Consider the following 16,111-nt stretch of genomic DNA (forward strand, 5'->3'; position numbering starts at 1 on the left):
AGGGACCTGAAAATATAAGCAGTTTATTTTGTTATGCTTGCAGTTTTTGAGTCATATTTTTATTGATCCTCAACAGATTGAAGAATGGCGGTCACGAGCAGCCAAGTTTGAGGAGATGTGTGGACTGGTGATGGGAATGTTCACTCGACTCTCCAATTGTGCCAACAGGACAATCCTTTATGACATGTACTCCTATGTTTGGGATATCAAGAGTATAATGTCTATGGTGAAGTCTTTTGTACAGTGGTTAGGTAGGTACACCAGGAATAATCTCTTTTCCTCAGATGTATTGTCCCTTAAAAATGAAGAAAAAAAAAAGATTATCCCACAGGGAGAAAAATATTTAGAGAATTGGTGAAATTCCAACTGTGTTTAAATTCTTTGCTTAGATTTCTTTCAAAGGTACAGCCGTTGTTGGCTGACTTGAGGTGCAAGTCTCAGTAAATACATCAAGCACATTGATTTTTCTCCCTTGGGCTAATTCAACATAAATATCTTGAAAATGTGTTAGAAAGTACTGACTTTAACTTGCTCTGACTGAATGCTTCCTGGATGGAATCCTGTATACCACTTTTATCCGATTTGGAGATGAGACACTATGAATTGTGACTGTGTAAGCTCTCTGCTGCTTGCTGGGTCTTGATAACGTTAATGCTGTGTTTAACAGAACAATTGCTGAAATGACCTAAAGGGCCTGGCAAGAGGAAGCCATCCTCCCAGCCCTGTGCGCATGCGAGCTTTAGTGATAAGGCTATTCTGGTGCTACTTGGTATTATTTCACATGGCTTTTTCTTTATTCCTCTACCAAGTAATTGGTTTTAGCAGGGGATGAAAATTGCAATCCCTTAAAAACTCCTTCATTAAATTAACTTATGTATGTTTCTTTTGAAAATTGATTTTTTTGGAAAATCTCAAACTTGGTAAAAAGCACCAGCATGGCCAAGTTTCTCCAGGGACCTCATTTCATTTCCAGGTTTTCAATCCAGCTATAAGGAATATGTAATGGATGTACATACAGCACACAGCAGGCAGCAAGGCTGACTGACATGTCATAGTTTTCATAGTAGTCACAAACACTGTGATGGGTTACCTGGTCTTGTTTGTGAAATAGATATGTGAAATACTGTGAGCTGAGATTAAGGAGTAGTAACAGTGAGATTTCTCACTTTCTGCCTACATACTTTTGTACTCTTAAATATTAATGGTAGCTTTCCTGGGACACAGCTAATTATCAGCCAAATGTAGAGTCTCTGTTAATTTGAAAATATAGAACTTTGGGTTTCTGTATATATATGTATAGCCCAACAGATAGAAGAATTTTTTTTACGTTTATTTTATTTTGAGAGCAAGCATGTACGCACTTGTGTGCACAAGGACAGGAGACAGGCAGAGAGAGAGGGAGAGAGAAAATCCTAAGCAGGCTCTGCACTGTCAGCACGCAGCCCAATGTGCAGGGCTCGAACTCATGAACGTGAGATCATGACCTGAGCTGAAACCAAGAGTTGGACCCTTAACTGACTGAGCCATCCAGGCACCCCTAGAAGAGAGAATTTTGACCTATTGTTAAAAGGCTCCAAGACACCTCTTTTCTGTGATATCTGCCTTTAGGCTCAGGAAATACCTCTACATTGGTTATTGGATGACAGCATTTGCTTTCCAGGCTTCTGGCCAAGGGGTTATAATTTCTCACAGGGATTTAAATCTTAAGTTTCCAATCTGAAATCTGGTTTCTTGGGCTTGGGAAAGTATCATTTAAAACATTTGATACTCCTCTTGTAATTCAAGAATTATTAAAAATTTAATTTTTGATTATGTACAGTATTTGTTTACTCTCAGATTTTACTTCTGTACTGTGCAATTATAGGAGCAGCTTTCCCAAATTGTGTAGGTAGCTATTGTACATCTCAAGTTCAGAGCATCTTAGAAATTTTAAATAATTATCTTGGCATGCACATAGCTTTACAAAAAGCTCACGACAAGTAGAGTATTTTCATGGATCTGTAGTGATATCAGGGAGTTACTGCTTAGAGCCCTTTGTTTTCCTCCTCTCTCCAGTCCAGCTGGCATTCAGTCCTTTAAAGAATGTGGCTATGCAGTACTTTTGATTACTAACGACTTCTATTATCTTCTTCCCCATTGTGTACAGATGGGAGAATCCTCAGCACAAGTGTCTACTACTATTGGATGGACAGCGGCAGATGTTCACAGCGCGTCATGATTAATTAGTTTAAATTGAAAGGTCTATCTGTGAGGTAGCTCAGTTTTAAGGGCAGTAGGCATGAACTGAAGTCACGTTTGCGCAGCGACTGAGGCATTAACCATGTTTTCATTTATACAGCTCTTCGTACATGCAGCTTTTTATTGTAATAGTTGGAAGTGCTAGTTATGTTGTAGTCTCAAAGTGGGGGGTAGGGGAAATTGGCTGATCTTAAAGTTTGAGAGTATAGTTTTTTCCTGCAGTGTAAATTTACACTGAGCTATGGAATGGGGCAGGTTCTCTTAGCCTAAATTTTGACCCTATTTCATATTTATTTTACAAATCTACATATTTTGTATGTTTTCTTAAAATACCCCTACCCCTAAAAAATGACAAACTTGGATATAATCTCTTAATGGGCCTGAATTGTGAACAAAAAAATTGGTTTGCTTTGGGACTGTCTGACTAGCACACTATATATTGTACTGATGAGACTGTTAACTTGAACAGGAGGTAGAATGCTGTCTTCCAATGGAAAAGAACTATATTGCGCTGCTTTATCTTGTCAGAAGACTAGGCAGGTGATTTTGATTTGGCCTCCAAATATTTGCTTTTAACTATTTCTTGTTAGCTTCCTTTATTGCCTCTGAAGTTGGTTACGTGGTGATCTTAACGCTGACTTCTGGACCTCAAACCCTGTTACTCCATGCCTGTGTTCAGTGCACTGCAAAAATTATAATCGTCAATCAGAGGAGCCAGATACTACCATACTTTTAAGAAAAGTATGTCTTAGCTGTGGATAAATTAGGAGCATCAGTCGACTGTCCTTAGTGCTCAGAATTTATCCGACTACCGTTACTATTAGCCAAGTCTAAATTGGATCGTCCTTGTTAGAAAAAATAAAGTTTTCATTGTGTTTTGATGTCAACTTACTGAACAATTTCTTTTGTTTATTCCGTTGACCTTAGTTTTCTGACAAGATTAATCCTCCCCTTCCCCTTTTTCCCTTCCTGTACCCTTCCTCATAATGTAAAATGTGACTTCAGACAGGTTTAATTCCTTCATGGGCTGTGATAATAAAATGTCTCATTATCTGTCTCATTCATTTCACTTTCATAATTACTGTGATTTTACTACAGAGCAAACAGCTGGCTTGATTTTTATAGCTGTATCTAGGGAATATTACAAATTTGACCCAGACAAACTTGAGACTGGCTTTTCTTCCAATAATTAAAGAGTAGAACTCTTAAAGTGATTATTCATGAATCAAAGGAAAAAACATCAGTATTGAAATTCTGTCACAAATTTAAAAAAACTATTATCACAGCCTTGTCCTGAAACCCTGGATTATTATTGTTAGAGAGTTATTTCCACAAAGTGTTTGTTAGTTTGTTGGACGTTTGAGACCCCAGGAAATCCCCTTTCTCGTAACGTTCTCCGCTTGGATCTGATCTCAACAGGGTGTCGTAGTCATTCTTCAGCACAGTTCTTAATTGGAGACCAAGAACCCTGGGCCTTTAGAGGTGGTCTAGCAGGAGAGTTCCAGGTATCAATATGAATTCACAACTGAATTGACATTTTCTTTGTTTTATGAGAAACCTTATGTTGCGCATCAGATGGCTGGAAGGATTGGTCTGCCGAAGGCTTTCTAGTCCCAAATTCAATTTAGTTACATAGCTGGATTTTAAATCAAATTTTCCTCCTCTTTCACAGTAATTTCTGAAGGAGATGCTGCCAATTCCCCCCGCGCCTGCGAAGCGCAGCGGCTCTAGGTATACACTTCACATTGTTTCTTTGCAGGTCGCACACCATTTTAATCTGCGCCCGCAATGCACAATGCGCGCATGCTTGTCTGCCAGTGGAAACTCCATGAGCAAAAAGGATGAATAATTACGCAAGTGAATGGTGAAAGGGCTTTTGGATACTTTCCCGATTATTTTACAAATAAAACTTATATTTGAAAGAACAGTCTGTTAATGAAAATTTGAACAAAATAAGAAACTTTTTTGGATTGGAATTTGTTCATGGACTTTTCAGGTGCTCTACTTTTCTCCCCCCAACAGGTGCTCTGCTGCGCACAGCAAACTGAAGCGCATTGCTTTGGGGATAAAGCGTCTCCTGGACAGATAACCCTCTTCAGACCAAACCTCTCCTCCTGACATTCTGTTCTGCCATCTTTTAGTACAGAGATGGTCTATATGAGATTGGTTTAAAAAAAGTAGATTTGTGATACTGGAATAGATTTTTTATTTTTTATTTATTTTTTTACTATAAGTTTAAATCCCCATTAATATGCCACTAAAGCTATGTAACTCCGTTTGGGTAATTTCTATTCAGAAGCACCCCCTTTCCCCAGCAAAGAGGTGTTTGTTTTAGTAAAGCATAGTACACCCCTCTTCTTTAGGTCTGCCTGCAGTAGCCAGTTAATGTTAAGTTGGTAATCTGCAGTGCACACCCATTTAAAGAAATGGATCTCTTCCCAACACTAATCCATCTCCTTTTGTTTCTTCCCACAGCGTTTGCTGCCAATTGATGGGGCAAATGATCTCTTTTTTCAACCACCCCCACTGACTCCTACCTCCAAAGTTTATACTATCAGACCATATTTTCCTAAAGATGAGGTAATTGTCTACCTACCAACTTGGTATATGGTTATGGTGCGCACAAGTTTCCTTTGAACTCCCTTGTTAAGAGAATCTGTTCGGTACTTTCAAATAGGAACTTTAGGTGGAGAAAGTTAACTGAAACATTGAACACGTGAAGGTTAATATTTAAGGGAGAATCTAATAAGGAGGTTAGACTCATAAACATTTTGAGCTAAGTCCCTTAAGTAAGTCCTCCTTTATGAAAATCAGCTGAAAGGTATTAGGGTGTGTCCAAGTGGTATGGTCCTTGGCTGATTTTCTCTAATATATTAGTATTTTATAATTCCCAGTTGTGAAGTATCTACTGGCTGTTGACAGTCAGCTACAGGAAACAGCAAGCCTGTTTAAAGACCATTAACACGTTTAAAAATTTTTGGATGTATACGAAACTGAGAGGCTCAGCAGCATAGTTTGCAGCATTTTGAATCTACTTCTTAACTGCCTAAAACCATCTCCTTTGAAACAATTCTCAGTGTTTACTATACCATGCTGTTTTCTATTGATTTTACAAGTATGATTCAATGAATAAATATTAAAGCAGAGGGGACATTTATGACAGGCCAGGCATTTTGTTACTCTGTCCTAGAAGTCCAGTCTGACTCACTGAGTCCTATTGTTAATTTCTGTTGCGATTTTTCTTGATGTGTTGCTTAACTAGATTATATTTTCAGGCTTCCGTGTACAAGATTTGCAGAGAAATGTATGACGATGGAGTGGGTTTACCTTTTCAAAGTCAGCCTGACCTTATTGGAGACAAGTATGTGATGAAGTGTTTGGATTTGTTGGATTTGGGAGTAACATTTCATAGCCACGTTTATCAGGTTAAGGGGAGGTGATGACTAGAAATAAAGTTTTCTAGAAATTCCACTTTAGTTACAATTAAATGTGAATATTTACATGTGTGTATTTTTTGTTTTTTTTCTTACACCAAATGTAGTTTCTGTAGGTTGCCAGTCAAGTACGTTAAGGCCTTAACGTCACTGAAGTTTAAAATTTGGGGTTAAAAACTCATTCTACCCTCTTTTCTTCTGAGCAGGTTAGTAGGAGGGCTGCTTTCCCTTAGCCTGGATTACTGTTTTGTCCTAGAAGACGAAGATGGCATATGTGGTTATGCCTTGGGCACTGTAGATGTGACCCCCTTCATTAAAAAATGTAAAATTTCCTGGATCCCCTTCATGCAGGAGAAGTATACCAAGCCAAATGGTGACAAAGAACTCTCCGAGGCTGAGGTAATAGCAGGTTTAGAATTATACTACAGTAGTTTTAAAGTACTTACTAAGGTAAAGTAAGCAGAGATATCTTAAAATTTCAGTACTTTCAATAGGCGCTTGGGTGGCTCAGTCAATTGAGTGTCCAGCTCTTGATTTCAGCTCAGGCCATGGTCCCAAAGTCGTGGGATTCAGCCCCTTTTCAGGCTCCACACTGAGTATGGAGCCTGCTTAAGATTCTCTCTATCCCTCTGTTCCTCCTCCAGTTTTGTATGTGCGTGCTCTCTCATGCTGTCAAAAAAATGTCATTGCTTTCTAAATTCTCTACAGAAAAGAATTCTTACTTTTTTTTTTTTCTTTAATTTTTCAGTTTTATTTATTTTGAGAGACAGCACAAGTGGGAGCGGGGCAGAGGGAAGGAGAGACAGAATCCCAAGCAGGTTCTGTGCTATCCGCAGAACCCTGTGTGAGGCTTGAACTCCCGAACTGTGAGATCGTGACCTGAGCCGAGATCGAGTCAAATGCTTAACTGACTATGCCACCCAGGCACCCCTTTTATTAGTTATTCTTTTTTTTTTTTTTTTTAATGTTTATTTTTGAAAGAGAGAGTGAGTGTGAGCAGGGGAGGGACAGAGAGAGGGGGAGACACAGAATCCGAAGCAGGCTCCAGGCTCTGAGCTGTCAGCACAAAGCCCAGTGCAGGACTTGAACTCACGAGCCGTGAGATCGTGACCTGAGCCAAAGTTGGACGTTTAACCAGCTGAGCTACCCAGGCACCCCATTACTTATTCTTAAGCGTGACATATTCCATTGTTTCCTCAGCATTAGTTTTTTATTATTTGGAAACATTGTTATGATACTTCTCAAGTAAAAACAGAATATAGACAATTAAACAACCTTTTTTTTTTCCTACCCTGTTGTCAAGTACCCAAACTTAAATGGTCTCTTCTTTGGGTACTCAGGGCAAGTTAATTAAAATCTTTCATTTGCTTGGTTGTAGGGGGCTCACTTGCCTTCTCAGTAATGTATTTCTCATTGTAATAAAAAAAATAATAGAGGTGAGCTGCCCTGAGAGTCTGTTTGCAGATAGGAGTACTTCTTGTCATATGTCTGCCCTGTCCCAACTTCAGTGAATTTTTTGTATATAATTTATGATTATTTTGATCTATGCATCAGCATATGCATTTTATTTTAGCATATGCATTTAAAAAAACAGTTCCTTCTTGATAATGTTTATGCCCAATAAATACTTGTAGAGATATATTTGGACTCTTTCATTTGTGACATGGCTTTTTTCTTCCATGTTGTTCCTTTTAGCCTTTTCTGAAATTCTTCTCTCTCCCATACCAGTTTACTTATATTCTCTCTAGAGTTTCTTCCTATTTTTTACCTTCTCCTCTAGCCAGATGGCTGTGTAATAAGAGGCTGATGTGGAGTAGCCTCACTTACTTGTAATTACATAGATATTAACTACAGTGTGCTGGTGATTGAGCTGTTGATGCATTACTGTTTTATATTTGACAATTACAGTTTTCAGCATAGGAACATACAAAGAATGACCAGTGGGTCTACTGTAACCTCTTTTACATTCACATTTTTGTGTAAGCAATACAAACTTAAATTTTTTTAAAAATTTTGAATATTTTTAGATTTAACAAAGATAATACAAAATTCCTCTATTACCCCTCACCCATTTTTTACATTTGTCCAAGTCTTAAGAAACCAGCTTTGGTGCAGTACTATAAACTCCACACTTTATTCACTTGTTTTTCCATTAATGTCCTTTTCTGTTCCAGGATCGAATTCAGAATACCACATTACATTCAGACAAATGGTTTTAAAAGTGAAAATGCTTCGGCTAGAATTATAAGCTAATTAATTCTTTATGTGATAAGTACATAATGACTGGAAGAGTTACTGAATGTGGCTTTCCTTTTCCTATTGCTGGTTTCTGTAGTTGGGATATAGATGTATAATGAGTTACTGAAAATCAAGAGATTCTTTCAAATTTTTACAGAAAATAATGTTGAGTTTCCATGAAGAGCAGGAAGTGTTGCCAGAAACTTTCCTTGCCAACTTCCCTTCTCTGATAAAGATGGATATTCATAAAAAAGTAACTGACCCGAGTGTAGCCAAAAGCATGATGGCTTGCCTCCTGTCTTCACTGAAGGCTAATGGTGAGTACATATTCGTGTAGTTGCTGGTGTTTGGGCTAGGTGGAGACAGGATAGAAAGAAATGAATTACACTGAACTCGCATTCCCTTCCCCACCATGTATGGTTTGGCTTCTGAATAATTAGTGGTATAAGAATTGCATGTATATTAATCATTGGAAAATGTTGATCTTTTATACTATGAATGCTTATTTTGAGCCCCATTTAAATGAGAAGTGAATACATGAGGTTAAATTTATTTTGCCAGGAGACTCACTGTGATAATTAGAAATTAAATGAACCCTCAAAAGAAGCTTCATTTAGGAATACACAGTTGATGGGCTCCTGGGTGGCTCTCTCAGTTAAGCGTCCAACTCTTGATCTCAGCTCAGGTCTTGATCCTAGGATTGTGAATTCAAGCCCAGTGCTGGGCTCCACACTGGGTATGAAGCCTACTTTAAAAAAAAAAAAAAGGAATGCAGAGTTGCCTTTTTTTAAAAGTTTATTTTGAGAGAGCATACAAGTGAGCGGATTAGGGGTAGAGAGAGAGAGAGAGGGGGAGAGAGGGAGAGAGGATCCCAAGCAGCCTCCGTACTCTTGGTGTGGAGACTGACCTGGGGCTGTATGTCAAAAACTGAGGTTATCACCTGAGCTGAAATAGAGTTGGACGCTTCACCGACTAAGCCACACAGGTGCCCCAAGTTGACCAATTGTTTTGAGTGTTCTCTAAACTCAGCCTACAGAAATAATTTTGCTTTATATTCGTGGTATGAAAATTTTTTCTGTAAATGTCTAGGTAATAAATACACTCCAGTGGCCACATACAGATTTTAATTACATATTCTTTTTTAAATTAAGTTCCATACATTAATTTTTTTTGAAAAAAATTTTTAGAGAGTCAGAGTGTGAGCAGGGGAGGAGTGGTCGGGCGGGGGCGGGGGGTGGTGAGACACAGAATCCAAAGCAGGCTCTGAGGTATCAGTACAGACCCCCATGCGGGGCTCGAACCCACGAACTGTGAGATTGTGACCTGAGCCGAAGTCAGACACACTCAGCTGACTGAGCCACCCAGGTGCCCCCCACCATACATTAATATTTTTAATGTTTATTTATGTAGAGGGAGAGTGCAAGCATGGGGGTGGGGCAGAGAGAGAGGGAGAGAGAATCCAAAGCAGTATCCGTGTTGTCAGCACAGAGCTTGACTCAGGGCTTGAACTCAGAAACAGATCATGACCTGAGCTCAGATCAAGAGCCAGATGCTCAACCGACTGAGTCACCCAGGTGCTCCTAATTTATTTTTTTTTAGGGTAAGCTCTATGCCCATTGTGGGGCTTAAACTAACGACCTTAAGATCAAGAGTCGCATGCTGTACGTAGTGAGCCAACCAGTTGCTCCTACATACTTTTTTTTTTTTTACACAGCCTTTAAAAAATGTAAAAAACTATTTTTAGCCCTTGGACGGTACAAAAATGGGCAGCTTGTTTGAGACCTCTTTAGAGGGTTGTTGTTACTTGGGAGTGCACTTAACTGTTACATCTTTGTATCATTTGAGTCAGTGGTATCCCTCTTGTGGAATAATTTAAACAACTCTTTGAAGATAGTATAATTCTTAGTGTTGTGCTTAGAACTGAATCATGCAGGTATAGGAGGTATGTCTTAGAATGTACAACATATTCTGGTTATATTGGCTTGTGACATAAACTGGAATGGCCTTTGCCCTGTGGGCTCTTCAAAGGTACTTTGTATTAAAACATTAAACAGAGGTATTTTTTGCATTGAGGTTTCTTACATCCTCTTCCCCAAAAGATTTTCTGGGGAAGAGTTTCACTGAATTTTTATTTGCCAGTAATATTTTATTTTATTTTTATTATTATTATTTTATTATTTATTAGAATACTTATTATTTTTATTTTTTTAATTTAATTTTTTTATTTTTCAAAATTTACATCCAAATTAGGTAGCATATAGTGAAACAATGATTTCAGGAGTAGATACCCATTTAGCCCATCCCCCCTCCCACAACACCTCCAGTATCCCTAAGTTTGTTCTCCATATTTATGAGTCTCTTTTGTTTTGTCCCCCTCCCTGTTTTTATATTATTTTTGTTTCCCTTCCCTTATGTTCATCTGTTTTGTCTCTTAAAGTCCTCATATGAGTGAAGTCATATGATTTTTGTCTTTCTCTGACTGGCTAATTTCACTTAGCATAATACCCTCCAGTTCCATCCATGTAGTTGCAAATGGCTTCACTGAGTTTTTTTAATGGAGGTATTTTTGAGAATTAAGAACTGTATATATTTAAGGTGTACAGTTTGATGATTTGAAATAATTGTAATTACCACATTCAAGCCAGTTAACATATCCGTCATTTAAGATAGTTGCCGCTGCAGTATTCAGTATTGATGAATACTAATATTCATTGAATATTCATATGAATTTTAAAAATTGTGGTATGAAATTTAGGGACTGGTATACATAAGCTCCTACTGTCACCTATTTGAAATATATTAAAGATTCATGACAACTTCTATCCATAATTCCAGTTGACATTTACATTTTGAATATTTGTTTCATTTCTAGGCTCCCGGGGGGCTTTCTGTGAAGTGAGACCAGATGATAAAAGAATTCTGGAATTTTACAGCAAGTTAGGCTGTTTTGAAATTGCAAAAATGGAAGGATTTCCAAAGGATGTGGTTATACTTGGTCGGAGCCTGTGAAATTTGTTGGCACTATGAACTGTCCGAAAGTCTCTGAACTTCACTTGGTCGGTGGTGGTTGGGGTCTTCATACAGTTCAGCCTCTGGAATGGCAAAATTAATCAGCCAATTTGGATTGGAAACGAAGACTATGTAAAACTCACCCATCACACTTTGAGATTACTCACTGGTTGGAAGGTTGTATTGATGCAAATCCCATCTGAAACAGATGTGGGCCTCCTTTGTGGGGCTTTTGTTAGGTGCCAAGACCTCTTACATGGGCTTATAGGGAGGGGGTCTTCAATAAATGTAGTCAGCACTGTGTTCTGCATCCAGCGTGGTTGCATTTCTCACCTAAGAGTAATTAGAATCATTTGTCATCCTCCTTGATTTATTGGATGAAAAATGTCTTTCATTCTTTGGAGACATGGCAGAGATGAGAAAGATTTAGTGGGTTTCAGAGGCTTCAGGGTAGAGATTCCAAGTGGGATGGTTGTGGCATAGTTTAAGCTGAGTAAATGATTTTAATTTGGGGCAGTTTTTCTGCTCTTTGTAAAGCCATGGCCAGTTGTCTCTTGTAGTGACCATTGGTTCAGGCATGTTGTGCTTTGTAGGGACAAATGTGCATTTGTTTGTGGCAAAAGCCTAAAATGGCAGACTTGTAAATTTTTTTGTATATAAACTAGCTGTAACCTGAGTATCCTTTGTGTTCACTGTTTTTGTAATTTTTTTCCTTTTGAAAATGAAAGAGTGTGTGGTTCAGGATGGCACTTTGAATAATGTAAATCAGTGGAAGATGGATTTTCTTTACTTTTGTCTTTTTTTTTTTTTTTTTTTTTTAAAGAAGTTTTATTGTTTTTAAAGTGCCTCCCACCTAGGGCTAGGCCATGACCACTTTGGGTATGAGAGTCTAATTTCATGGGACTCAGTCTTGCAAAGTGCAGTCACTTCTGGAAATTAACCTCAATGCAGGTCAGCATGTGAAATGTTAGTTTTGACATCAAGTAGGGTTCAGGGACTTACTGGTCCCATTTGCCCGGAGATCAGTTGTCCTTTAATTTCAAGATCTGTTACAACTGGTTTTATTAAATCAGAGTCTTTAATTGCATGTTTGTATCTAATTTTTTTAAAAAAATGAGCACACTTTAACCAATGACTTAAGGTTACCCTTTTCTTTTTCCTTTAACCAGATTCTGAAAGCTTCATGTATTTTAATTTAGATTTGGTGTTTTTAGGGGTTCTGAGCATGAGGTTAACAGGTAATCTCTGCAGGATTCATTTTTTTCATCATGGATTCCTAACAGTATTTTGTTACCTTGCTTCCCTGCAGTTTTGTTATCAGCTGTTTTACTTTGAGCTGAGGTGGGAGGGGCAAGGAAAAGGCATCTTCCTTCAGGAAGAAATTCCATCAGTTTGGGCTTTGAATCTTAAAGCATTGTGCCTAGTGGTACCTCGTGACTTTCAACCAGGGCCTGTGAGTGGGCACTGAGTTGGTAAGATGAATGGAGAGGAGGAAGGAGGCCTCTTTATTTTCAGGGTAGAAACCTTTAACTGATAGAAGACCTAAGAAGGCTAAGGGGAAGGGAAGAGCTCTACAAGATGCTGTATAAAACAGTTTAAGGTCACTTGGTTTTCTCTTTAAGTACATTTTGTACTCTAGTGGACAATTCTAGCATTTATTTGGAGGATTTCAGTGTCAATCTATGGAATCAGGATTTTTAGCAAGTTTGCTTGTGGTTTTATCTTGGCTTATAATAATCATTTTGGCTGGTCTGGTCACAAATGCTAACCATGAAACAGATGTCCAGGCCTGTACCTTCATCATTCTAGGATGGTAAAGTGCTATGCTCTCTTCTATGGTTATGAATATTTATTAAGGTTGGAATGACATTTCATTGATTGTTCAGATCACAGCTCAGTTCCTGTAGAAAACGAACTGTAAAACTATCTGAAGACCATGCAAGAGGCAAAATAAAACTTGAAGTGAATGTGTGTGGTGGTGTACTGTGTAAACCTACTTCCTGTTTCTGCTCTGTACCTTTTCTCATGCCTTTCATGTCTCACAAGCATCTTCCATAGCCGTTCACGTTGGGGGATGCACCTTCCTAGTCCCGTCTCCAGTAAAAGACTTCCTTCCAGATTTTCTTCATGGCAAGGTAAAAAAGGAAGACTAGTTCTTGGCCAAGCCACCCTCCTCCCACAGTTATGTCCTGGGTGGGAGTTAGGGCCGCTAGTTTGAATGCGTTCCCTCCCATCTAGTAGGATAAGGAACACACTTTGCCTGATTGGTCAAAAGGTGAGAGGTGGGGGTGGGGGAGTTGCCCAAATTATGGGACATACTACTCTTAAGGTGGAAGGGTGTTCTGGGCTGCAATTATAAGCTTCAAAATACGTTTGCCAGAAGTAGCCGCTAGCTGCACATTGAAGCTAACATCCTTTCCTAGCAAGCGCCGGCCTCCAACCAGCATATTAAGCTCAATAAAGAGAAGCCTTCTAGATAGTGAACTTCTCTGGTCGTTAAGAGCAGGAAGCATAGACGCATATTGGAAAGAGGGCCGAGTGGTTCCATGGTTCCAGTAGAAAATAAACCCATGGGCAAAAAGTCTTCCTTCAGGAGCCTCGGCTCTCTTGGAGGAAAGGCAAGGCAAGTAGCGTATTTCCTTTGCTTTTATGAGGAAAACGCTGCCTTGGAACTCGCCTTTACTAGGGGAATTGGAAAGGTTTCTGTTTTTGTATCTATTCTCCCTTTGACGAAAACTTGCCCTGGATTGGGGGAGTGGAGACAGCAGAGGGTGCGAGGAGCTAGAGAAAATGGAGGCAGGAGCCGCCTTCAGAGAGCCGTGGTCATGGAAGTGCGGAAGGACATTAACATTAAGAAATCCATGCTTCTCTGACCCTTCCATGCAGTCCCGACACACAGGTTTGACCAGAGGCCCCCGGCCCCCGGGGGAGAAAGCCCTAGGTCCGGTCGCGCCTCGTCCCTCCTCTCTCAAGTGCCAGCGGCTCCTTTAATGGGCGGGGCCGGAACACGCGGCGAGTCCCTCGCTTTATACGTGTCGGGGGGCGGAGCTTCCAGACGGCCCTAGCAGCATGGCCGCCGGCGCCGCAGCCGCTTTAGCGTTCCTGAGTCAGGAGAGCCGAGTCCGGGCCGGGGGGGTCGGGGGTCTGCGGGTCCCGGCTCCGGTCACTATGGACAGTTTTTTCTTCGGTATTGAGGAAAGGAGGGGATGAGGGTGGTGCTAGGGCGGTCAGGGGCAGAACAGGAATGCAGATGAGTACACGACGTGGGTTGAGGCGGAGGGGGCCCCGTGCGCGGCAGACCAAGCGGGAGGGGGTGGCGCGACCGCTGTCCCAGATGTGCCGGGCGGAGCCCAGGACAGAGCGCCCCTGGTGTTCCTGAGAAGTGGGTGCGTAAATGGCCGGTCACACCATGGCTGCACGTGACAGAGGTTTGGTGGAACGCCCCCCACGCACACTCAGGCACGTTCACACTGTTCCCTCTTCCAGGCTGTGAGCTCTCCGGCCACACCCGCTCTTTCACCTTCAAGGTAGAGGAAGAGGATGAATCGGAGCATGTGCTGGCGTTGACCATGGTGAGGGGCGGGGAAAGGTGGTGGTGGTGAATCGCTGGACCTGAGCAGGCAACTCGGGGAGGCTCCAACCGCCCCCCCCCCCAATCCCTTTACTGGGAGTTCCCTACTCTGCCTAACTCCCACATGGGCAGCTTTCCTGGCTGAGTGATCCAGGGACCACTGGGGTGGGGCAAATTATAGGGTCGATGCCTCCACAAGGATTGTGGTGTCAATCCTTGCTTGGGGAGACCCCAGGGTTCTGTGTACTCTTCCCAGCTCTGCCTCACCGAGGGGGCCAAAGATGAGTGTAATGTGGTAGAAGTCGTGGCCAGGAATCATGACCATCAGGAGATTGCAGTCCCTGTGGCCAATCTCAAGTTGTCCTGCCAACCCATGGTGAGTTCTCAGGCATATGTTGAGGTGGTGGTGGCGGTGCTGGTGGTGGTGGTAGTGATAGTGGTGGTTGTTAGGAATTGAGGACCCAAGGACACAAGATGGGATGGGCCAGGCCTTCATCCTTGTCTTTCTTCCAGCTCAGTTTGGATGACTTCCAGCTCCAGCCACCTGTAACCTTCCGCCTGAAGTCAGGTTCTGGCCCTGTGCGCATCACTGGGAGGCACCAGATTGGTGAGAGTCTTTTCCTTTGTCTAGTGGGTTCTGCCATCGAGTTTCTCTTCCCACCGCCGCCCTCTACACTCCTGCCCCATCCTATCCTTATCTCCTAGTGGAGCTTCCATACAGACTATGTGTGATGTATCCTCCACTTTTTGTCCTACTTAAGCCTACCTCCTGCATGAAACCTGTCTCAGCTTCTCCACCTGCACTAACGTGGTCTTCTTTGGCTCTTTGTCATCTCTCATTTAGTATCTGAGGTTCTTCCCACCTAGACCATAAGCTCTGGGAGATCAGGATCCCTGGCACCACAGGGCATGAATAAATGACATGTGGTATGAAGGGGGTCTGGCTTTAACCTCCTCCTCTTTTACTGCTTATGTATCCACCAGTTACTATAAGCAATGACGTTTCTGAGGAAGAAGAGAGTGAAGAAGGGAGTGAGGAGGAGGAAGCTGAGTTGTGCCCCATCCTACCTGCCAAGAAGCAGAGGGGCAGGCCCTAGCCTTGGTGAGTGGGGAGAGGGGTGTCCAGCAAGGTCTGGGATGGGGCAGGAGGAGCATGTGAACACGGCCTTGATGTTGACCCCTTGTTTGCTCTCCCTCAGGTCAGCTAGCTGCCTGCTACGTGTGCCATGCACTATGTTCCTGTACAAGTTTCAAGAAATTTAAATGTGTCTTCTCCGTTGAAGAGGAGGGATGGATGGGTGGGTGGGTGGGGTCTTGGGCTGGTGCTTGGAGAGAGGGTGGTCCTATTCTTCATAAGGGCCCTGGTGTTTCTCTAATCTTATGCCATATCTGGGGCTTCCCTTTTCGCCAGGAGTGGGAGGAACTCTGAACTTCTCTCCTGACCCTCTCTCCCCACTTGCCTGTGAGATTGGAGGTCAGCATCTGAAGCTCAGGACTACACATTTTTAATACTTTTTACATTTTTGGATAAAGGCTGTAATAAAGTGATGTGGAGGTTTTTTTGCAACTCATTTGTGTGGCTTCTTTACCTGCTGGGTTGGCATTCCCCTAGGGGCCACCA

The 16,111-nt window shown here is 41.4% G+C and overlaps 2 protein-coding genes across 3 annotated transcripts in view; both read left to right on the forward strand.

Moving 5' to 3' along the window:
• Positions 1 to 12,886, forward strand: part of OGA (O-GlcNAcase) — a 29,464-nt gene extending 16,578 nt beyond the window's left edge. For both annotated transcript variants that reach the window (XM_030335221.1, XM_030335222.1), the window contains 7 exons: positions 77 to 251; positions 3,658 to 3,743; positions 4,714 to 4,818; positions 5,514 to 5,599; positions 5,879 to 6,071; positions 8,068 to 8,227; positions 10,783 to 12,886. In XM_030335221.1, the coding sequence (XP_030191081.1) occupies positions 77 to 251; positions 3,658 to 3,743; positions 4,714 to 4,818; positions 5,514 to 5,599; positions 5,879 to 6,071; positions 8,068 to 8,227; positions 10,783 to 10,919 (942 nt within the window). In that variant the 3' untranslated portion in view covers positions 10,920 to 12,886. The remainder of the gene's footprint in view (positions 1 to 76; positions 252 to 3,657; positions 3,744 to 4,713; positions 4,819 to 5,513; positions 5,600 to 5,878; positions 6,072 to 8,067; positions 8,228 to 10,782) is intronic.
• A 100-nt stretch (positions 12,887 to 12,986) lies between these two features.
• Positions 12,987 to 15,787, forward strand: NPM3 (nucleophosmin/nucleoplasmin 3). Its single transcript, XM_030335228.1, has 6 exons — positions 12,987 to 14,106; positions 14,406 to 14,491; positions 14,747 to 14,866; positions 15,004 to 15,097; positions 15,475 to 15,592; positions 15,690 to 15,787. Exons 1-5 carry the CDS (start codon positions 13,989 to 13,991, stop codon positions 15,585 to 15,587), a joined length of 531 nt encoding a protein of 176 aa, XP_030191088.1. The 5' UTR covers positions 12,987 to 13,988; the 3' UTR covers positions 15,588 to 15,592; positions 15,690 to 15,787.
• Positions 15,788 to 16,111: the final 324 nt, after the last annotated feature.

This window comes from Lynx canadensis, chromosome D2 (genome assembly GCF_007474595.2).
Source record: "Lynx canadensis isolate LIC74 chromosome D2, mLynCan4.pri.v2, whole genome shotgun sequence".
In the NCBI taxonomy this organism is placed as follows: Eukaryota; Metazoa; Chordata; class Mammalia; order Carnivora; family Felidae; genus Lynx; species Lynx canadensis.

Coding starts and splice junctions, on each gene's coding strand:
- NPM3 (XM_030335228.1), top strand. CDS start 13,989: ATGGCCGCCGGCGCCGCAGCCGCTTTAGCGTTCCTGAGTCAGGAGAGC. Junction 14,492..14,746: donor ATGTGCTGGCGTTGACCATG/GTGAGGGGCGGG, acceptor TACTCTTCCCAG/CTCTGCCTCACCGAGGGGGC. Junction 14,867..15,003: donor AGTTGTCCTGCCAACCCATG/GTGAGTTCTCAG, acceptor TCTTTCTTCCAG/CTCAGTTTGGATGACTTCCA.